Source organism: Rattus norvegicus, chromosome 17 (genome assembly GCF_036323735.1).
Source record: "Rattus norvegicus strain BN/NHsdMcwi chromosome 17, GRCr8, whole genome shotgun sequence".
In the NCBI taxonomy this organism is placed as follows: Eukaryota; Metazoa; Chordata; class Mammalia; order Rodentia; family Muridae; genus Rattus; species Rattus norvegicus.
In genome coordinates, this window is record NC_086035.1 from 77,853,647 (window position 1) to 77,877,858 (window position 24,212).

A 24,212-nucleotide genomic window follows, 5' to 3' on the forward strand; every position below is an offset into this window, starting at 1 on the left:
TGATATTTATATCATATGACAATTCTTGGTCTAACTTTGAGAAGCCACTGACATGTATGTAGCAAGGTGCCATGTTAGTGATGCATTTCTAGCAGCAGCCCTGCTTAATATTCACCCCAATCTCATACCTTAAAAATGGGAGGGGGGCGCTGGAGAGATGGCTCAGCGGTTAAGAGCACTGACTGCTATTCCAGAGGTCCTGAGTTCAATTCCCAGCAGCCACATGTTGGCTCACAACCATTTCTAATGGGGATCTGGTGCCCTCCTCTGGTGTGTCTGAATACAAGTACAGTGTGTACTCACATACATGAAATAAATAAATAAATTATTTAAAAAAATGTAGCTGACCGTGGTAATAATCAACTTTAATCTCAACACTTGGAAAGTAGAAAGGCAAGCAGACCTCGTGGGTCTGAAGCCAGTGTAGTATACATAATGAGTATCAAATATGGAGAGAGGGAGGGAGAGAGATAGACCATGTTTCAAAAGCATAAACAACAACAACAAAATGAATTTCAAAATAAGATAGCAATTTGATTTTGAGTTTGATTTTCCTTTCCCTGTTAGCCAATAAGAGAGAATCTTATCCTGTGCCGTCATGGCTTTGAGAGGGTGCATTGAAAACCACTGTGAAAATACTAACATGTCTCCAAAAGAGATCACATTTAGGAGAAAGTAGATGGAAACAAAAACATATGGTTGGAGGCCTTACCTCCTCGATCCAGGAATTGTCCTCTAGCCCTACCCTCCTGACAGATACTCCAGGATCGGCCGTTCTCTTGCAGCCATATCAAGATCAGCGCTTCCCTCTCCGTATTGCTAGTCTTTGTTTTGCCTTAGCCTACTCTAAAGCCATTTTTAATTGAGGTTGTATCTGCAAATATTTATTATGTGATAGGCTTTTATAGCAGGTTTAGCCCAACTAGCTTGCATAATTGATAGGAAATGAAGCTCCTCTCCTGAGTATCCCCAAAGAGGGGGATGTTCTCTACCAAACAAACATCCCTAGCCAAAGGCTAGAAGGGACTGTGACTGGAGAAGCTTCTGATAGTTCATGGCATCCTCTGTCCTCTGGGCCACTTTGCCCCAAGGAAGCAAATGATCTTTCTACAGCAACAGTCAATGGGGCAGTTTGTGCATTTGGGTGATGGTTCCTGTGGGTTCATGCCATTGCAAAAGGGAGTTTACCTCATGGTGATATACCACATGGGGCTCTCCTTTATGGAAATATGTGAGTGCACTTATAGATGTCCTCATAGTGTCTTCATTTCCTAAGCATATCAAACATTGCTCTGGTTTAACTGGAAAAATGTTTACTATAGATTCTTCGGGTCCCGATTGGTGGTACTATTTTGGGAAATTCTAGAACCTCTAGGAAGTGGAACTTAGCTGAGGGATGTAGATTGTTGGAAATATGTCCTTGAAAACTCTCTTACCCTAGCACTATTTCCATCTCCCTCTCTCTGTATCCAACTGTGTTGAACTGTGAAGGTAAAATCGCTCCATTTAAGTTGTGTCTACCAGTAATATTGGTTACAGATACACAAAGGTAACTAATCCTGCGTCCTCTGCACTAGTTTCTTGCTTTAGAGAACATAGACCCTTTTGAGAATCTAATGACAGTTGTAAAACCATTCCCCTAATAAAACCATACACATACAATTAGACCTGGTGGTCATGGGTAAACAGACAGTTAGAAGTATACAGTGTTATTCACCATGGCCTCATAATTCCCCAGCTATAACCCTCCTCAGAGGTCCTGACTCTCCCAGCTTGATTGGAAAGCTCAAAAAAGTAAGTGAAAGACTAGCCCTTTCCTGCCAATAGTTGGAGCTGATCTTGGTGGTCTGGAAGGGTCTTCCTGGGGAATGCACTCACCTGGGTTTGTGAATATCATTTTTTCCCTTGACATCTTGACATAGAAAGGGATATCAGCAGTTGCAGAGGATGAATATTGATTAGTGTTCTTAGAATTATTAGGTAAGAAGCTAGAGAAATGGCTCAACAGTCAAGAGCACTTGTTACTCTTACTGAGGACTACAGTTAGGTTTTTAGCACCCATGATAGGCAGCTTACAACAGCTTGTAACTCCAGATCCAGGGGATCTGATGCCCTCTTTGGCCTCCATGGCATCTCCAACACACACACACACACACACACACACACACACACACACACACACACACACACTAAGTCTTTGGCATTATTGTAACTAGGTAAGGATGTCTTAGTGATCCAGCTGCTATAACAAAGAGTAACAATGCCCAGTATGGATGCACATAATTCTGTAGACAACAAAGACCAGTAAAGTTTCTGGTCAGCCTCTGTTTCTTGCTTATGGACAGCTCCCTTTCTTGGTGTGTCCTCCCTTAGCAGGGAGAGTACATGGAGGGAATCTCTTTGGTGTCCTCTCTAAACCAGCCATTGGCAAAGACAGTGGGATTATCTTGCTTGGCAAGTCAACCTGGAGGTATTGTGGAAGAGGGAAATTTCCAGAGTAAAATCACAGTGCTGCTAGAGAAGAAGGCTATAAGGAGGAGACTGGCAGTAGGCACTTAGCCACATGTGCCTTGAACCACAGTTCATATTAGACACAGAAGACATATTAAAATATCTTAACATAGCTACAGATTCCATGTAGTGCTCTGAAGGGTTCCGAGGTGTGGCTATGACATGTATCCAAGGTGCGGATATGACATGTGTCCGGGTACATCTGAACAGTAGGGTATCCAGCAATGGGACACAATGCTGCACTTCAAGTTGGTCTTAAAGGAAGACATGCCATATTTCCTGACTTCTGCTTTACATGCTCGGTGGTTTTCTTTTGGTACCACTCTCTCCCCGCAAGAAACACCCTCAGGTTGATTTCATGACTGTGGGCAGATTCCAAGATGGTAGGAAAGGACTCTTTTTCCTTGGTGATAGCCAGAACTCTGGCAAGCCCAAGCAGAGAGTAAATAAACTTCAGTCATTTTCGTTATATCCTGTAGGGGATTCAGATGTCAGCTGATTGTCAGTAGCATACTCTTGCAATGTCAGCATTTGGGGAGCAGAGGCAGGGGCATTGGGAGTTTGGGGTTTCCCTGAGCTATGTAGAAAATTTTAGGCCAGTCTCTACATAATAAGACACTGTCTAAAAATTATCTGGGTATAATTTTCTGTGTAACATGATTGTGTGTAGAAAAACACTAGCTGTGAATTTAACATTAGGGATATTTTATCCCATGTATGGGCCCAACTTGTCTGGGTGTGTACATCACTAGTACTGGGGCAGTCACCTAGCCTTTGTCATCTTTCTATCTCTAGCACCAGGGTCAGTTCCTAGACAGAGAAAGCACTACAGAGATGATGGCCATTGACCCTAATGATAACATGCTGGAGGGTTCTGCCAGCCGTTGGCATGAGGAGGTCATTGAGGACAGGGATATTGGGCAGTGGGAAGAGATGTACCATGCAAGGTCTATGTAGAAGTCTGGAGAAGATGACAAAGGAAAGACAAACATTGGAACAGAGGAGGGATTCAGACCAAGGCTAAGTATGCTGTGATACTTGGAGGACTGGTGGAATCTCCCTGGGAAGGTCCTATGGCCCGAGTTGATAAGGATAGTGCAAAATTGGGTTAACATCTGAACTCACGGCTTTGGGGATGGCTTGTCAGGAAAGTGCTTGCTATCCAAACTAAGGGCCTCGGCTTGGATTCCCTGGTGTCCACATAAAAAGGGCATGCTGGGGCACGTCCATAATCCCAGTCTGGGGAGATGGAGACAGGCGGACTCCTGGAGCTCACTGCCTAGCCAGACCGACCAATTGGTGAGCTCCAGACTCAGCAGCAGACCCTGTCTCAAAAAGGAAGGCGGAAAGCAACTGAGGACGATGACTGAGGTCCACCTCTGACCTCTTCATGGATGCGCACATACCTGTATGAACATGTATGCATATGTACAGCACACAGAAAACACGCAAATAAAACTCAAGGATCTCAATCTCAGACTCTTGCAACTTCAGTGTCCCTGTTGATCCACCCTGTGTAGCCCTCCATCCAGCCACCATCTGAGGAGTACGCACAGCTATGGAGCAAGCTGAGACCAACAAGCATGTCATGGAGAAGCCAGTTTTCTCAGGGGATCACACCAAGACCCCTATTCTTCTCCATGAGAGTGGAAAAGAAGGTAGCCTCTTCCAATTTCAGGAACACCGCCCTATTATTTTTTAATCGACCAGCCTGTCACACTGAGATATTAGACTACAGCAAAAAATGACAGAGACGGATCACATCACCACATTTTCTTCTCTCTGCGCACCACATAAACATCGCTCATTTTGCCCCTGCAGATGCTTGTTAAATTGCCTCTCCCTGGGTCTCCTCACTCATTCCTCTGTTATCTGTCATGTGGAAGGAGCAATCATTTTTCTGCCAAGGCTTTTCATCGACTCTAAGCACACTTGATGGGTCCCGATCCTGCTGGGAACCTTGCTCTGATACTGAGGATTTACAAGAAGCACCTTTGCCCACAGACCTTAAGCTACTGAGAAAGATAAGAGTGTGTGCTGATGTCCAATGTGGTGGGCTTCACCCAGCCAAGATAGGACAAATGCTAAGGAAATGATTTTCCCTTCTCAAGGCGTGCATGAACGTCTCGCGGAGTAAACTCTCGCTTCAAGGAGATTGATGGCTCTTTCCCCAAATCATGCTCAGAGATTCATCATGTTGTAGAGGAGCATGCTGGATTTCTGCTGGGATGAAAAACTGAGAAATATCCTAGGGACATTCACACTCCCCAAACCGAAGAAGTCTTGGTAGATCAAAGGCAGCAAAAGCAACCTGAACAGGCTAAGCCAGACTTGGCTGTGATCTCTGACCTTTGCTTTTTCTCTGGCCTCCCACACGTTTCCCTTCTTCTAACTAGGTCCCATCAATGTTGATGTGCCTGTGTATGTGTTTACAACTTAATTATCCCTCAAGAATGAAGCAAAGAACGCTTCATTTGCAGACAGGTAGGTTCATTTCCTCACACAAAGGCTGATTCTAGCCAAGGCAGTCCCAGCAGTTGACAGCTGGCTCTTGATGGAATGCGTATGTGGCAGGGAAGGAACAAGAGGTCAAGCATCTAAGGCAGAGACCGCAGCATAACCGCAGGGCCCCAGCCCAGGTTGCAGTATTGCAGTGGTGATTCTCGGTACCAGGCGGGTTCAGAAACGTAAGAACACTAACTGCTGTGTCACTAGCAGGCAGTGACTATCTTACAATACCCCAAACTTCGATTGGTAGGGCCCATCGCATCTTTCAGGCCACCCTCGACACCCCCATTTATGTCTATAAAAATTAGGCTGTAAGTTAGTGGTAAAGGCCTGTAGTCCTGATCACTAAGGAGACTGGGGCGAGAGGTTTGCAAGTTCAAGGCAAGACTGAGTTACTTAGAACCTATCTGTTCCCAGGTGCAGATACAAAAGGACCATGTGTCCCTGGCTGAGCGTGGGTTCCTGCATCCCCCTGGGCTCCAAGTAGGTCCCAGGTAGGCCAGGGATTAAGGCTCATAGTGGTGGACTCACCTGTGAGCTTGGGTGTGTCAGAACTCCTGGGGAGGTCAAGCTGTCTCTGGGTGTGATTGGGGTAGGGAGGACTGGAGCACAGGGTCCACTCCCAGGCATAGATTCAAACGGTTGAACGTGTCTGAAAAACAAAGTTAAAAGGTCTGAGGATAACTTACTGTTAGAGCAGTGAGGACCTAGGTCTAGATTTGGTCCCTAATACAAAAGAAGGAAGGAAGGGAGTGAGGGAGGGAAAAGAGGAAAGACAGGAAGGAAAAGGAAGGGAAAAAGAAAATTCTATCTCCAAGGAAAAACATCAGAGACTCATAACCCATGTGCATGGACTCACAGATAACAGGCTCAGAATGGACTTTTAAAAAGCAAGTGTCTATATACTGAATCACAATGAGACCCAGACCTACCCCAGGAGGTCAGAGGACATGCATAGCAGCAAATAATCATGCTCCCTCACCTAGGAAATGATCCGAAAGAAATGGACTAAAGCCAAGAGCTCTCTGTGCAGACATGAGTTCAGGACAGTAGCAATGGACAGCCTCGGATGCGTTTCTAGAACCCATGAGTCTGCAGGTGACCCTTCTCAGTCAAGAGAAACATGGCCAGCATATAGCCCTCGCTCTCAGTGGGTCTGGGTGACCTGAGCTGATCAGTTCAATCCTGCCCTCCATTCTCTTGCTTTAAAAATCAACAGTGATGGCCCTTGCTCTCCTCCTGTCGTTTTGACATTGACTATCTTGGTTCATCAGGGTTTAACATAATTCCTAAGTTTGCTCTGACTTGGTTTATTGGTGACATCTTGGTGTGCCTGTGTTCCAAGCACTTGCAGAAAGGCTCCCTGGTTCCTCTCTGTCCTTTGTAAGAAGTGGGTCCTGTGTGTGCAAAATACTGAGGCTTGAGAGTCTCAGTAGCTTTAGTCTCTGCTGCAAATCCTGCTTGGTCAGGCTTGACCTTTGTGAGCCTAGGAAGCCCTCTCCTCTGCTCAGGGCAGGGACCAGACTCAGATCCTGTGCCAGATGGTTTAGCCTATCTCCTCAAAATATTCTGATGTCCAGCAGAGGGTGCAGGGCATGCAAAGCAGTGAGGAGAGCATGCCGTAGCCATACATTTGAGGTCAAGGAGCTGTACACCTTGGATGGCAATGAATGCAATTCCCTGTCAGCGACTGGGCAGAGTGGTCTCTACTGTTATCCAATGTCCCCGTGCTAGAGAGAATACCATGCATAGATGGAGAAGACAGAGGAGAACAGTGGGCATCGGTCATTTCTAAACCTACATACACAGCCTTAGGCCAGATGGAAGAATATTCACTTCCTCTGCTTTCTTATCATCTGGAAACTGTCATGTATGTAGCAGCCTAATGCTTTGGGATATTTAGCCTGGAGAATGGAGGGCAGAGGATTGACAGGCATTCACTTTCCTAACATTGACTGAGTCTAAAACATGTCAGGCAATAGGATGCGGTGCAGAGATGACTCTATTCTGGCCCTGGCCTTGGAGGCACTTGCTGTCTGCTGGAAGCAACAGACAGCAGACATAAATTGCAATCTAGTCTTGCTGGCTGCCGTGAGGTGGGAGGCCAGTGCTGCAGTGGATGCTGGGACTGAGCCAGGAAAAGCCTGAGGCTGCCTCACAGGATAGGCAACAGTCACTGGGCACTGGAAACTTGGTAGAAATGTACCAGGAAGGAGCCATTCTAGGCTCTGTCTTTAAATACAGCCTCTAAATAGGACCATTAGATTGATAGTTTATCCCCCTCCAGCTCCAGTTTTCCAAAACTCTGATGGAGTGGTGTGGAGGTCTACACCAGCTATTCCAATAATTGCAGAGGTAGGAGAGTTACTAGACTTGGCTACGTCTTAAGGTCCTTTCTCAACCTCAGCCCACTCTATCCCATTCTTGCGGGGAAGGAGAGGGCTTCCTGTGTTTGAGAAAAGATGTATCATTCAATCAGGAACATAATCTTGGACACCTGGTTTGAAAGAGTTGAGCTAGCTTCCAACTATAGAGATCTAAAACTTGAAGATGGTGGGGAGGATATACTCTCCTTGGGCTGGGAGAGATATAGACATGAATTAGATATCCTGAGAATACACACACACACACACACACACACACACACACACACACACACGCAAAATTGTACCATGTATGCACACACATACAGAACAAAATGAAGTTTGGCCCTGGACTCATGAGGAACTTTTAATTCCTTTAGCACAACCCTAACGCACAGAATAATCCAAAGAGGACTTTATTGCACTTTGAAATATTTATTCCTGGGACCGTATAGAAGCAGAAAAGTGGTAGTGGAATGAATAAAACAAGAGCACAGAGAAGAAAAGGTCAGCCTGCTCTGCAGTGCCTAAGCAGCGTTTGTGACAAAGAGCAGTGTGGACAGAGATGGGAGAGGGAGACATTAGCTCACACCACCATGGCTGCAAAATCCTGACTCAGACATGTGGGAACATCTAATGTAATTCCACATAACATAGTGCCCGTGAGGCTGATTCAGAGTCTTGTCTCTTGGCCATGTGGTAGGAGACTAGAATTGTGTTCTAGTCGGCCACAAGTACATTGGGAGAGCTTGGGGACAAGGGAGTGGGGACAGGGCATAGTGGGATGTACATCAAGAACCCATGGGCCATGAGATGCAGAGTCCTACACCCCCCCCACACACACACAGGATTGTTGGCCTGCATAGATGCCTGTTGGCTTATCAACAGAACTAGGAAGAAAGGAGAGTTGAGAATGGGGAAGACTAGGAGACAAGCAAAGGAAAAAAAAAAAAAAGAACAAGAGAAGAGAGGGGAGGGAAGGGGTTTGAGAGTACAGTCCATCACGGTGGGGAAGACATGGCGATAGAAACCCTGGACGGATGGTTATATTCTCACTCGGCTTCCTCCCATTAGTCAGTTTGGAGCTGACGCCCATGGAGTGATGCTGTCCCCATTAGGATGAGTTTTTCCTTCTCGGTTAAAGCACCCTGGCAGATACCCCCAGAGATGAAATTACTGGGTGATTCCTATCTAACCAAGTGCTCATGTCTTACACATATTGCCTCATTCGATGGATGCTTATAAGGAGAAAAGTCTTTTTGCTTTTCCATTTCCAGATGAGGAAGATAAGTGCATGAACAGTTGGATAGCTTAATGGGCAGAAGGAGAGTTTTAAGTCTTTCTTTCTGTAAGTCCTTCTGAGTCGAATCGTTTCAACCTTTAGGTATCCAGCCATGGATGTCACTGTAAAGATGGCAATGTATCCTTCTTCCTTAAGTTACTCTCATTGGATGTTTTGTCCCAGCAATGAAAGAGTTGCTAAAGTGTAGCCCAGTGCTCGGTGCTTGATAAATGGTCAGTGGATGATGGTTATTGTTACTATTGTTTGCAAGACATACTCAGCATGCTTGATTTACTAAAGAAAACTAAACCTTCCATCAGTTACGTTTAAGTGAGACTGGACAAGGAGACTGTAGAAAGTAAGACTCAACCCTGTCGTACTTATTGCTATATAACAAGCATTTTGCACAATTTCATTGTTCCATATCTCTTTGTAGAATTGGATCAGAATGGCGTTTGTTCTTCTAGGCCAGTTCCTCACATACATACCCAGGTTTTGCCACTAGCTGTGGCCCCGAGACCATCTTCTCTCTAAGACTTAGTTTCCTAGGGTCTAGAGAGGCATGATGAGTTCTGGACCCCAGGATAAAATTCTTTGACTGTGAAGTCTACTTCAATCATACTCTAAGTGTTTTACTCAAGGTCTTAGGCTAAGAACAGTACCTGTCACCTGTGAATTCTGTTACCAGTGGGATACTTAGCTTCTGATGGAACAATGGAGAGGGAACTTGATGTACGAAACATATTGTCAGGAATTTGGCATATGGGAGCTTGGGTGATATTTGTTGACAGTTCCCCATGTTCATTCCAGTTGTCTTGGAGAATATCATTTTTATTCTATTGGCCTTTAGGGTGATTTACCACAAACAAAATGAAATAAATAAAAAAAATTACTGTGCTCAGAAAAACATGGTTGAAATTTTTCTCATTTTAAAATGTTCAGCCCGATTTAGGATTGGTATTAGGATCAAACCCAGGGGACTCATTCATGCTAGATGAAAGTATTCTACCATTGACCTATACCCTTAGTGATGTCTTATGTCTATTAAAGTGTATGTTATGACAACATAGACATGTATGTATTCCTGCACATGTACATACACGCATAAATGTTTCAAATGGAGCACTTTCTGTTTATCAGAACACAATTGAGAAGTGCTGAGTACTAATACAGGACACCAAAGAGCCAGTCATAATCTTACACAACTATAATCACAGCCCTGGGAAGGATGAGATAGAAGGATCATGAGTTCAAGGCTATAGTGAGGTCCTTTCTCCAAACCCTACAGAAATACCATTTATGACATAGTCTCTGTTCCCTCAGGAACTTATCAGCAAAGTGAACATTTAAACATTAGAATCATAATCATAAATTATAATCTTTCATATTTTCTTGAGATGCCCCAAAAAAGAGATGAGATTTGAGCTGGCTCTTAAAGAAGGAACATGTTTAGAGAGGACTGTACAGGGTAAGGAAGGTAGTCTGAGAAAGGTGAAGGCGTTTAAGGAGCCAGTCCTCCAACAAGCTTTTGCTGAGGTTTGTACCAGTCTGTACAGGCTTGCAAAAATGCTTTTGGGGAGCACCGAGTCTAGCTAGAGATGGTGAGTCATAGATACAGACCAAGACATGAGGTACAACAGAAGAACCTGGGAAGCTAGGAAGGGCATAAGGGGGAGATGTAGTGCCTTGCATAGTATTGGGGTGTGGGGGCAGGAAAGACATCACCAGACAAGGAACTTAAAGCTTTGCAACTGAGCAGGTCAGTCCTGAGGACTGAAGACAATAATAGCATGTCCAGCATAGAGAATGAGGTAGGGAAAAGAATATTCTAGATTAAAGTAGAAATGTAGGTTCTCTGAACCAGCTCTAAATTCACCTTTCATATCTAGTTTTCATGCTTCCTCTTCATAATGAATTTAATGTCAACCATCTGTTCCCCTGTCCCCAGCTCTAATGTCATACCATATCAGTAAGCACTCTGTCCATTTTGTTCCATGCCTAGACATAGTTGATTCTCAGTGAGTATTTGATAATGGCCAGAGGAGTGCCTGACCAACATTCCTGTATCTTCTGACCCCAAAGGAGCCTGTGCATGGTACATGATATGGTACAGGAGAGGGGACACTGGTGGCCACAGCCTGTGTTCACTGTGGGTCAGAAAGCAAGAAAAGGATGTCAGGTAATATAGCAAATGGAGAATACTTCAATGAAAAGAGAACATTTTTGCTCATGTGAGGGCTTTCTGGCACATTTGGGGAGACAAAGCCCCTTGCCCAGTCCTGCAGCCTCTCTACTTATGAGGTAATCTGAATTCTAGTATCCCATCCAAACATACGTATTCTGTGGATGCCAAACACTCCTCTGGAGACATTTACAAAAAATGGGGATCAAAAGGGGAGGTGACAGGGCTAGGGACAGGATGTACCTTGAAAGGCCAGCCCCAAGTGACCTATTTCCTACAACTACCTAGGTGCCCATTCAGCAATGAATTCCTCAATCGATGATCCCGATGATGACGTTAACTCCTTAACGGTCCACCCACCTGTGAACTGAGCCACCATCTTAGGAACAAGTCTTCAGTATAGGAGCCTCTTGGGGAATATATCGATCTTGTTGCTGTGACCAAATAGCTGACAAGAAGACATTAAAGGAGGATGGTGTGTTTGGGCTTACAGTTTGGAGAAGGTATTGGTGACAGGGGAGTGAGTAGCTAGTCATATTATATTTCAGTCAGGAAACAAAGAACCAGTGAAGAAATAGGGCCAGACTATAAAACTTCAAGACTCAACCCCAGTGAGCCTCTTCCTTCAATGAAGCTTTATCCCTAAAGGTACCAGAACTTTCCAAATGGCACCACCAGCTGGGAGCCAACTGTTCAAACATGTGTGCCTCTGGGGGACATTTTATATTCAAATCACTACAGGGAGGCACTGTTATACCCAAAAAGACACAATCTACAAAGATTTGTCATTCCCTTAAATATTAAGAAAGAAGCTCTCACGTAAAGTACTCTTACCACAAGAATGTAAAGTACATTAAAAAATTTAAATCAGCCCCCTGCATGGGCAAACATCAGGTATGGCTGGTTCTGTCCCCGCTCCACTTCTGATCCCCATTTCTTTCTGACCTCTCAGTAGCCATCTCTGGTATCGAAAGGTATATAGAGCAACAGGCCCTAAAGTGCATAATTTAAGGGGTACAAGAGATAATCCAAAACACAGGTGGGCTGTGGAAACAAAGGGACAAAGAAGTAACTACTGGCTGTGACTTGGACATCACGTTGGCAGACATTCTCTTTTCCAGGTATGTAGATCCATGACCAAGAGTAAACAGTCCAAAGACTATAACTTAACCTGGGATAATGACTATGTTGAGGTCATGGGTGTCTTGATGGGAGCTTCTATGTTACTATAGCATTTCAGTTTCCAAGGAAAATGTTGTGCTGTCAGATCAGCCACAGCTGGCCACTGATCACTGATTTTCACATCCATTTATGTGACCATCCTTCTCCATGGAAAACTTTCTTAACAGTCAGGGTCTATGGCCAGGAGCGCCATTTGGAAAGCCTAAGCCACACTCTAGTCTCCCCAAATTAGACATTTGCCATCAGAGGTGGGCTTGTGCATTAGGTTCTCCTAGCCTGGAGTAGGGCTGTTATAACTCCTCTGCAAGAGGGGTGTCCAGGAAGGGGCATGTTGAGTGGGTATTTTGAGATCTCCCTGTTCTTCTGGAGTAGAGCAATGGTAAGCTCTCCTGTATCATGAACCTTTGTCTCTGCTTACAAGCCCAGCCATGGAAGCTCCATAGCCAACAAGGCAGTCCCTTCTTCCAGAGCATAGCCATGTGCCCAAGCCATCTATCCAACACACCCTCCAGGTACAACCTGGCCTAGATCCTCACAATCTAGAAGCAAAGAGAAAGTCATGTTCTAGATACATGTGGACAGATCAGTGCTATGCCCAGAGAAGATATGACATCATGGAGCCCTGTGCCCTGTAGCAACTGCATGCATGGGGTCCCTTGCCAGAGACAAGTCAGATCTTAATCTTATACTCCTAGTTTTCAAGGGCGTGGCAGAGCCAAGCAAGGGTCAACACAGACAAAGTGTATAATATTCTATCAGCCCTGATACAGTAAGTGTTCTATATGCAGGAAATTAGCCTGCAGCATCTTGGTGAACACACCCTGGGAAGAATTAGATGGGGGAGGAGAGTGGAAAGGTAGAGTCACATTCTAGAGTGTTTCTTCCAGGTGAAGGTGTTGGGTGGGTACAAGCCAACTGACCTACAGAGAGAGTTTGAAAGCTGAAGTAAGAGGTTCAGTTCTCAAGTCTTCTCCTTTACTGATGAAGGCCAAGAGAAAAGAACTTTGACCAGGACAGAAGGGTTAGGCTTGAGTCCTGATCTTGTGTACTGCTAACTGGTTCTCTTTTAAATGTACATGCTAGGGGGCTGAAGAAATGGCCCAGTGGTTAAGAGCACCGACTGTTCTTCCATGGTAGCTCATAGCCATCTCTAATGGGATCTGATGCCCTCTTCTGATGTGTCTGAGGACAGCTACAGTGTACTCACATGAATAGCATAAATAGATCTTTTTTTAAAATGCACATGCTATAAAAACTATACTTGGGGGTAGTGTGATCTTTGTTACCCTGAACTTTATTGCTGCTGGGCTACAAACACCGCTAGATATAGAGAGTTGAGGGGAGGCATGGGTTGCTAGGACTGGGTCTAGACTCTAATAGAACATTTTCCCAGGAGAAGCAAAACAGCCCTCTTTCTAGGAATGTATGCCCACAAGGCAAAATAATGAGGCCTAGGGCAGTAGACACCCATCTCCAATTCCGTTCCTCCTTCAGAGACTCAGCTGTGGTCCTCATCCTCTGGCCCACTGAGCTCCACAATGCTGTCCTCCTTCATTCACGATCAGCCTTGTCCCAGACACACCATGCAAGGGCTGATGGAAGACATCTGGGAAGTGGCAGAGCGCAGTAGAGCCTCTGGCATTTGTCCACAGGAAGGCTGGGGTACTGGGGTTACAGGCAGGCTTCTGTGTCCAGCTTTTATGAGGGTTCCAGGGATTCAAACTTAGATCACCATGCTTGCGTGACAAGCATTTTACTCACCAAGGCATGTCCTCAACTCTCTCTTAATTTTAACTCAGGCCCCAAGATAGATTCATTTCCTCCTCCTGGGTCCTCAGAACACCTGCACGAACAGTCCTCTATGAAAGGAAATAAATCTAAGATGAAAAGAAATTGGAATGTACATCAAGAACACTGGCACGAGAAGAAATCCTTTTTGAAAAAATTTTAGCATGTTTTTCCCTTAGGAAGAAAGCCAGACCGTAGAGCAAAACACACTTGTTAACAAACAAAAAGCTCACATAACCAACATGTCAGCTTTTTCCAAGACAAGCTAACATTTTTGCTCTGTCGGCTTTTCCTAATGCAAACATTTAATTTTTCCCAAGTCCTCACTGTGGGAAACAGTTACATATCCATCCCTCTGTGGCCCCAGGGTTTCCCTGGGAAGTGAAGTATGCACTTGGTGGGTTCCGAGGCACTGGCTGCTTCATTTTGCCTACCACAGCAGATCTTTACAAATGAAACTTTCCAGCAGGCATCCCTCCTCGAAAACACGCTTGTGAGTTAGATGAGGTAGAATCATCTTGGCCTTGACAACTGTCTCTGTCTCTGTCTCTCTCTCTCTGTCTCTCTGTCTCGCTCTCTGTCTCTCTGTCTCTCTGTCTCTCTCTCTCTCTCTGTTTCTCTCTCTGTCTCTCTGTCTCTCTCCCTCTCTCTCTCCCCCCCCTCTCGCTCTCTCTCTCTCTCTCTCACACGTACACACACGCACACACACCCTTTCTCTTCTGCAGCCAGCTGCAGCTGTGCCACCGCTGGCGGGACAAGTGAAAGATGGCTGGACCTTCATGTATCGTGTTCATTAGGAACCAACAGCCTACTCCCTACAGACCTACAGTCTACAGATGCCTGCTCATTCGTTCTCATTAAACTGGTCTCGAGGCTGTTGCTATGTTTGGAATGATATTGAACTGTGTGAGAAGAAGAAGCTTGGCTTGGGGTCAGGCCTCAGTCTGGGGTCAGGCCTCCCACATGGCTGCTGCATTCTGGCCCCAGAAGCCAGATCTGCAACATAGAATTTTGCTCTTGGGTCTTCTAGAGCCAAGTAGTGCTTGCTTCTGCTCTGGGGTCACTCACTGCCTTGACCCCACCTTTCAGGCTGTAGGGTCCCTCCACCCCAGCCCCACAATGGGCTCCGGGCAAGTCGTGGGTCTTTCCTAAATGTTTTAACCTAGAAGAGAGGTGTCACAGGACCATGTCGCCCAAGACCAATATATACATGGAAGTCTATACTGGTGTGGAAGGATTTACTGGTAGTAAAGGGAGCATTAGAACTGAGGGCAGCACTGGAAAGAGGAAGTGTGACTTTCTAAATTTTAATTTATGTGTATTTTGTTTATTACTTTCTCAGTTGTTAAGTATGTGCTCTCCCTCAGTGCTGCATGGTCAGCCCCAGAATCTCCAGTGTCAATGACTACTGACTCACGGTGGTTGAATTTAATTGATATGACAGCTCTTGCCATGGTTGTCAAATGACCCTTGGTCTCTCCAGAATTCTAATTTATTGCTAGCAGCATCTTTGTTGGGCCATTAAGAGGTTGTCTGCGAAATGGCCCCAGTGACACCTTGACTACTAGGGTGTTGTGATTCTACAAGGTGGTGACTTGAGCTGCCTCCTGTGGATGTTGACTGAAGCTCGTCATCGGCAAAATGGTAGCATTTCTGGTTCCCATTTGGTGGACCGATAAGATGCATTCTAGCAACGTGGTATCCAGGTTATAAAATTTCCTCCTCCTCCTCCTCCTCCTCCTCCTCCTCCTCCTCCTCCTCCTTCTCCTCCTCCTCCTCCTCCTCCTCCTCCTCCTCCTCCTCTTCCTCCTCCTCCTCCTCTACTTCTTCCTCCTCCTCTTCCTCCTCCTCTTCCTCCTCCTCTTCCTCCTCTTCCTCTTCCTTTTCTTCTTCCTCCTCCTCTTCTTCCTCCTCTTCTTCTTCCCCCTCCTCCTCCTCTTCCTCCTCTTCCTCTTCCTTTTCTTCTTCCTCCTCCTCTTCTTCCTCCTCTTCTTCTTCCCCCCCTCCTCCTCTTCCTCCTCTTCCTCTTCCTTTTCTTCCTCCTCCTCTTCTTCCTCCTCTTCTTCTTCCCCCTCCTCCTCCTCTTCCTCCTCTTCCTCCTCTTCCTCTTCCTTTTCTTCTTCCTCCTCTTCTTCCTCCTCTTCTTCTTCCCCCTCCTCCTCCTCGTCCTCTTCCTTTTCCTCCTCCTCCACTTCCTCCTCCTCCTGTTCCTCCTCCTCCTCTTCCTCCTCTTCTTCTTCCTCCTCCTCTCCTTCCTCCTCTTCTTCTTCCTCCTCCTCCTCCTCCTTCTTCTTTTTCCTCCTTTAGCAATTCTCCTAAATAGAACGAACCTGAAGGTGTCCAGAAATGCTTTTTGTTTGTTCCTTTCACTGGCCTGTCAGCTGAAGACAATGTCACAGACATTACTAACAATATCCATACATGGGAATGTTGCCTGCTGATTTTCTACTGTTGATGGGATTCTAGTGAATGCCATGTAAAATGTTACAGAGGGTGGGAGAGTGGTTCAGTGGATAAAAGTGTTTGTTGTGTGAATCTGGTGGCCTTCGTTCCACCCCTAGAAACCATAGAAAGGTGGAAGGTAGGAAGCAGTACCAAATTGTTGTTCTCTAACTACCACACACACTCACTGTGGCACATGTGTGCCCTTACAAACACATCATACACACACACTAATAAAAATACGGTAGACTTATGGGTGTGTGTGCGCACCACTGGTCACAATGGGGGTTGATTGTTTTGCTGCTTAGGAAGTCATATTTTTGCTTCTGTTGGCGTGCTAATGTATAGAGGATATGGCTCCTGTGGTAAGATTTAACTTCAGCCCACTCAGTGTGGGTTCCCTTAATTTGATTGATGGTTCATGTTCTCCTTCCAGACCAAGTGTAGACCCAGCATAATGGCTGTGCACACTCTCACTTTTTACTCACTCTTGTCTTGCAGGCTCTGTGGTTACCCTCCTTTTTATGATGAAAATGACTCGAAGCTGTTTGAACAGATCCTCAAGGCAGAATATGAGTTTGATTCCCCCTACTGGGATGACATCTCCGACTCTGGTGGGTGTCCCATGGCCTTTATATCCTGACAACCCAACATAGAGGTTCAAGGACCCTGGGGCTTGAACTTTGATGCTTTCTGTCTTCTTCTACTGGGGTTACTGTAATAAAATACCACAGGCTGTGTGACTTAAATACCAAATATTCACTTTGTACAATTCTGAAGGCTGGAAGCACTGGGTCAAGACCACTGCATGTCTGATGAGGGCCTGCTTTCTAATTCATAGGCAGCCGTCTTGGTGTGTTTGCACATGACGGGGGAGGCAAGGACTTCTGGGTCTCTTTCATAAGAACACACCTGTCTTTTGGGAGAGCACTGCCTACAGGACCCTAAACACTTCCCACAGGTCTACTTCAGATGCCTTCATCATGGGAGTAAGGATCTCAACAAAAGAGACGTGGTCTCCACAAGCATACAGTCTGTGGGGAAGCTTTGTGAGCTGCACCTTTGGCCTTGACTTGGGGGATGGGCTTGCTACATAAAGCCGAGGGATGTGGACTCGCTCACCTACCTCTTTCTGATATGAGTGCTCGGATGGTGAAATATTATTGGCTGGCACTGGATGGGTACCAAGTAGGAGCTGAGTGTCAGAAGTCCAGACATGCGCTCACACACCCAATCCTCAGGATGGCTCAAGAAATGGACATTTATATTATTTATATGTGACTGATAATAGAAACTTAGGCTCCAGAGGTAAATAAAATAACCTGCTTCAGTTTATGGAGTCGGTATATAGCAGAGCTGGGATCATAAACCCCAGTTTTCCTGGGGCCCACTTTTTTATGACAAGACCGTATTTGTGAAGTCACATGTCCTTGGAAAAACATCTTTGCATAGACCAGTCGTGGTTGGGGCTTTCTTGGCTGAGGTTGTGATTTTATTGTCTAGAGCCCACGTTTGGGCCACAGTGCACCACACGGAAATACTTCCAGAGATGCTCATCAACATTTCCAGGGGATAAAAGCCAAAGATGAGCCTAGGTGAAGTGGCGAGAACCATAAAAGGAGGAAGGGAGGTGAACGGCCCCCTCTATTTATCTGGTCACCCAGATGACTTTTATTATTTATGTAATTTGCTCCTAATTGGAATCCCCTTGCCCAATTCCTCAACCTTCCAAATCCTGGGTCCAGGATACCATCCTACAGGTTCTAAAGGAATATTGGACTTCTGAGTTTAGAAGCCAGAGGTTTCCTCCAGAAGCGAGACCCATGTGCAGCAAGCTACCATGCCTTACAGGGCAGCAGGGTCCAAGCCTGCATATCGTATCAGCTTTGGGTTCTGTGGGTCTGTCCCTCCCATTCTACCTGCTGCCCCTTCCCACACCCCTCCGTCCCACCACCCCACCTCCCACCCTCCCCACTCTGAGCTTTGCCCTGTCCATGGTAACCAAGCCCAAGGATACATCTAGCTGTTGCTCTCTCACTTCTAACTCTCTGGGGTAACAGCTCAAAGTGTAATGCAGATGCTCCTCTGGGTGTTCCCAACACATAGTACCATGACCTGGTGGCTTTACAGCTCCTCAGTGAGCTTACTGGAACCAGTGATGTCTATCACACATTCAGGGGATGTCCCCAAAGCGTCTCTCTAAGGCAGTGGTGAACGGGAGAGGCATGCAGTTATGAAGATTACTTCCTTTATTCTCTAAACCAAAGGCACCCTTAGTAGCTAACAGAAAAGAACTTAGAACCAGAAGTCAGGGGGTTGGAGATTTAGCTCAGCGGTAGAGCGCTTGCCTAGCGAGCGCAAGGCCCTGGGTTCCGTCCCCAGCTCTGAAAAAAAGAAAAAAGAAGAAGAAAAAAAAAAAAAAGAACCAGAAGTCAGGGTCCCAGCCCGGCTCTGCCACCCCCTGGTTCACTGGGTCCCCCGTGGAGTGCCAGCCGGGGCTCTGCTTTTATCTGAGTGACTTTTGTGTTCAAGGTACAAGAGTGATAGTAAAAAGCCCATCTCGTATTTTTAATGGAACACAAGCTTAAAACACAAGGGTGTCCAGTCATCGTATTTCAAACCTCAAAGTGATTCCGTTTTCCCCTGCTTTCTTTTCGAACAGCAAAAGACTTCATTCGGAATCTGATGGAGAAAGACCCAAATAAAAGATACACCTGTGAGCAGGCAGCTCGACACCCATGGTAAGAAAGAAGGCCTTTGTGAGGCCATGCCTCCCTCTGCCCCCAAAGCAGACTTTCTATCGACTCTTCTTGACTCTTCATATTCATGAAAACACCAGGCGCTCACTCCATCGCACCCTGGTTTCCTCATTCCCCAAGCCACAATTTGCACATTTTGATGCACTCAGGATGCAGTCTTGGATATACTCAGAAAGATATTAAATGTCAGGTAGATTTTCATCTTATAGATGGTTCCGAGATTCGCTTTTGCCAAAGGAAAATGTCCAATGAGGCATTAGGATCAGATGGACTCTATTCCTTGGAGTAGATATATATCCTTTCTCTCTCAGGTTCTTTAACTGTAAAGAGACTCGATGGTGATCTACGACATCCCACACGTTATCTCTGTGTGTACATCATGAGGTTGGAACCCACATTCGCTGACAGCTAGTGTCATGTTGGGTTTACCCTTGGCTCGCTAAGTCTCAGCTTTCTCACTTTTACTCAAGAGTAGCATCGCTAACATACTGACTTAACGTAAGATGGGCGCTAAGGCACATAAAGAGTCATACATCCAGACAGAGCAAATGTCTGCTTCCTTCCAGACATGTCTGTGAGCATCCGCCTGGAAACAAATACTCGAGTAGAAAAAGATAACAAGTGGGCTAGTCAGGTTTCTGTTGCTATAACGAAACACCTAAGGTCAACGTAAGAGGACAGAAGGTCTCTTGTGACTCACAGTTTTGGAGGTTCTGGGTGGTGGGTGGTACTGTTGTTGTGGGGCCTCCGGTGATCAGTAGGAATCCACAGTGGAGCAAGAAGCCGACCTCCTGGTAGTCAGGAAACAAGAGGAAGATAACGGTATGTCGTAGTCTTTTCAAAGGCTCTTCCATGACCTGAAAATCTTCCACCAAGTCCAACCTCATGAAAATTTCATCACCTCCCAATAATAACTCTAAGCTAAGAACTAAACTCTTAGCACAGAGACCTTTGAACATGTTTAACTGAAAGATCCCCAAAGGGAGACCCTCACTCAAGTCTCGGGAAGTCTCGGACCCCAGACACACGAGAGACCAATCTTGATGCAATAAGCAGAGGCGAGGTTTAATACGGAGAGCTCCGGGTCGACACGTATCCCACGCAGGAGACAGAGGTGTCGACACTGAGTAGCTGGGAGAAGGGCTATTTAAAGGAAGAAGTCACAAGCCCCAGGAGATGAGGGGATGTCAAAAGGAAATACCAAAAATGTCACAAGGGGAAACTCTCAAAGTCACAGGATTGTTCTTAAGACTCTAGGGTTTAAATCAGGGGAAAGGTCAAGCCCTCATTCTCCTGAGAACAGATCTTGATTCCTGTCCTTTAGGGTAAATGTTTGTCAGAGTTGATGAGGCACCTGCATCTGATACACCTCTGGTTAGGCTTCCGCCCCGGTTTTCTGGAATACTATCTGCAGGACACAATGGCTGGAACATTATCTGTAGGGCACAATGGGGGCTTGAACAAACATCACAGGGGCAGAACAGAGCCCGTTACTCATTTACCCACATCCGGTGACATCCGGAGGGTCTGTGAGTCTGCACCAGTCCTCCTGCATTTTTAACCATCTGTCTTCCTGAGTCAGATCCTGTTGCTGAGTTTTGAGCTAGTTTAAAACTCTATCTCTCGGGCTGGAGAGATGGCTCAGTGGTTGAGAATACGGACTGCTCTTGCAGAGGTCCTGAGTTCAATTCCCAGCAACCACATGGTGGCTCACAACCATCTGTAATGGAATCCGATGCCCTCTTCTGGTGTGTCTGAAGATAGCGACTATGTACTCACATACATAAAATAAATAAATAAATCTTAAAAAAAAAAAACTCTATCTCTCATAACATGTAAACTATAGTGCCCAGTATAGCAAACACAGAGGACATGGGAGTGGGGTCTCAGTGGTAGATCCCTTCCTAAGTATGTACAAGGCCTTGGCTTACTCCCCCAGCATACATTCGCATGCGTACACACGTGCACGTGTGCACATGCACATACACATCCGCACACACTCATCCATACCCTCACACACGGAGAGTGGAGCTGGACCTTAATTCAGGAGGTCTCCTAAGGAGCACTTTGAGAGTAGTCCTGTATTTGGCCATCCTCTCTCACAGTGCTTCCCCCAGGCCATTAACCCTCTGCAGGGGACCGACTTAGAAGCACAGAGCTAACCCAGTTTCACAGCATTTTAATTCAACACTCCCGCTCTGCTTTTGTTGAGTCTCTTTTGAGAACTCTGGGGATGGCTTTAAAGTATTCCCTCCTTTTTTTTTTCCTCTACAATAACCCTGGGAGGGAGGCTTTTTGTTCACTTCAGAGATAAGGAAATAGCAACTGAGTAAAGACCACAGCCAGCTAATGGTAAAACCTGGGCTCTAGGCAGAAAGGTCAGACTCCATGGTGAATGCTCTCCATTGTGTGAAGAAGATGGACAACAGCAGAGGGTAGGAAAGGTGAACATTTCTGATTGGATGTCACTGAGGTGTGTCTTGGTAACCTCAGACAGTGGGTCTATGTATATGATGACATTTAATAATATCAGATAGTGGGTCTATGTATATGATGACATTTAATAATCTCAGACAGTGGGTCTATGTATATGATGACCCTTAGGAACCTCAGACAGTGGGCCCATGTACATGATGACACTTAGGAACCTCAGACAGTGGGTCTATGTATATGATGACATTTAATAACTTCAGATAGTGGGTCCATGTATATGATGACACTTAGGAACCTCGAATAGTGGGTCCATGTATATGATGACAACACAGTAATTTTTCTTTATGTCATACATGATAGGCCTTTAAAGGCATCAGACTTTTGAGATTATCTTACAGAGAGGGAGAGAGCTGCCTGGCTTTCTCGTGCTCCTCCAATAATATATCCCTCCTCTGTAGAAAGTGTAGAAGACAGCTTAAAGTCTGCTCTCTCCCTTTAAAAAAGTATTTAAACTTTTAAAAGATTTGTTGTTTTTATTATATGTATGCATGTGGATCTGCATACGTGTATACTTTCACATGAGATCCACATGGAGCTGGATTTACAGACAGATATGATTCCACCTGGGAACCGAACCCAGGTCCTCTGCAGGAGCAATGTGTGCTCTTAACTACTGAACCAACTCTCCCGCTCTGTAACAAAGGCTTTGTTAGAATATATTAATTATGTGTAATTCATCATGGCATTTCATATGTGAGCATAATGTACTCTGATCATATTCACCCCTAGTACCTGCCCTTGTCCCCTCCTCTCCCTCTGGTCTTCTTCACACTAGCTCCCTTTCTACAGCCTTGTCACATACACAGTGCATGCATGTGTGCTTGTATGTATGTGCCTATGTATGTATGTGTGCTTGTGTATGTATGTGTGCTTGTGTGTGTGTGTGTGTGTGTGTATGTGAGAGAGAGAGAGAGCGAGAGAGAGAGAGAGAGAGAGAGAGAGAGAGAGAGAGAGAGAGAGAGAGAACAAGTTTAGTTAGGTTTGCTTACATAATTGTGGATGAGGAGTTATTTACATGGGCACCTTACCAGTGGATACACCACTGAAGAAAATATCTCCTCCTCCTCAAGGAGGAGTGAAGCCTCCTGAGTTCCTTCCCTCACCACGATGGAAAAAGCTAGTCTTCTCTCTTTTTGGAAAAACCAAGCCAACGTCTCTTTCTTGGGACTTCAGGAGAGTAGAGTTGTCCCAACTGGATCTGGCCTCAAGCTATGTTTTTGACTGGAAGGTGGTTGCTGGCCAGCCCATGGGATGGGGTTGAGCTCCAAGCAAGATGAGTAAACTGGGCCCAGAATATTTCCAAACACCAAATGTCCAGGATTGAACCACAGCACTTGGTGTCCCTTGATATTGTAGAGTAAGAGGAGACAGGCAGGAAATGAATTGAGGAGCAAGAGTGAGGATTAGTGGGGATCTGGCCTGGTGTCATCTCTTACTACCTGGGCAGTTAAACGTTCAACCCTTCAGCCACCCCCCCCCCATAGAATCCAGACCATACATGATAATGCATACCCTGGAGGGATTTTCAAGGGACTAATTAAGATAGTACATGTAACAGACAAGACCACCTAGCACCTGACATATCTGTGACCTATATGAACTCTTAGCTTTTTATTGGTGTCCTATAACATTTAACATTGCCCTTACGACAATGGGGTCTTGATGTGGTTTAGACGAGGTAATAAGATCTTCATTTACATATTTGTTGCTGCTGCTACTATTGCTTTCTAGATTTTCTGCTACTTAAAAGTGAACCTAGGGTTTCCAAAGTGCTAGGCAAGTGACCTACCTCCAAACTATATCCCTAACCTGTTGGGGTTTTTTTGTTTGTTTGTTTGTTTTTTAATTGACGCATGATCTTTTCTGAGTTGCCTAGACTGATCTAGAAATGGTAACCCTCCTACATGATTCTCATTTCACCAGGTGGAATAGTTTTACATTCATAAAGCCCCATCTGGTTACAAGATAGAAGGTCAGGGAAGGGAAGGTAGGGTCTTGGGTGTGGGGTGGGAAGGTGCAGAGGAGAGAGGAGGCAGCCATGAGAGGAGCTTGGAGTGGGAAGTAGGAGAGTATGGCTTATATGAGATGAATCAGATTTGGGCAAGGTGAGCCAGCCATGATGGGATTTGGAGAGCCAGGGTAGCTACACACTGAAGAAGAGAAGTCAAGTGAAGGCCAAAGATTTAAAGTCATCCTTAGAAGCCCAGGAGCTGTGCCACCCGGGGTCTCCTAATCAGAAGGCTTGTGGCAAGGTCTCCCACCTTTACTGTATACTTCAAATTCTCAGGAAGCCAGACAGCAGGAAATAATGACACAGGCATCACCCAAGACCCATATTTGCCTGCATTAGTGCGGTGCTTGTCTCCACAAGGTAAAATTAGCCAGGCAGGCAAAGGAAAATGAGCGTGTCCAGCTGGGAGCCGGCGGGAGATGGGGGCTGCCTGCAGTGGAGCCCTATCAGCTTTGTGCTCTCAAAGCCTTGCTCCTGACACACTCCTTACTCCCAGCTTCATGTTATTCCAGCTTGTTCGTCTCTCTTAGCTGAGCCACCCAGGGTGAGGAGAGCCCTTGGGACCTCAGAACAGGCCACTCCAGACAGAATAGGGCTCTTGCTAAAGTGGCTCTTGAGGAAGCTAGTCTGTGCCATTTACCAGCTATTTCTAAGCCTACTCCCATTTGGGGTTTCACCTCTTTCCCTGCTG

The 24,212-nt window shown here is 45.7% G+C and overlaps 1 protein-coding gene and 1 long non-coding RNA gene across 7 annotated transcripts in view; one reads left to right on the forward strand and one right to left on the reverse strand.

The window, feature by feature from the left end:
* Camk1d (calcium/calmodulin-dependent protein kinase ID) overlaps positions 1 to 24,212 on the forward strand; it is a 400,828-nt gene that overhangs the window by 362,456 nt on the left and 14,160 nt on the right. For all 4 annotated transcript variants that reach the window (XM_039095777.2, XM_039095778.2, NM_001107365.1 and 1 more), the window contains 2 exon segments: positions 16,760 to 16,872; positions 18,921 to 18,999. In XM_039095777.2, coding sequence (XP_038951705.1) covers positions 16,760 to 16,872; positions 18,921 to 18,999 — 192 coding nt within the window.
* Positions 18,271 to 24,212, reverse strand: part of LOC108348589 (uncharacterized) — a 36,126-nt gene continuing 30,184 nt past the window's right edge. For all 3 annotated transcript variants that reach the window (XR_005495867.2, XR_001841961.3, XR_005495865.2), the window contains one exon: positions 18,271 to 19,808. This is a non-coding gene — a long non-coding RNA (uncharacterized LOC108348589). The remainder of the gene's footprint in view (positions 19,809 to 24,212) is intronic.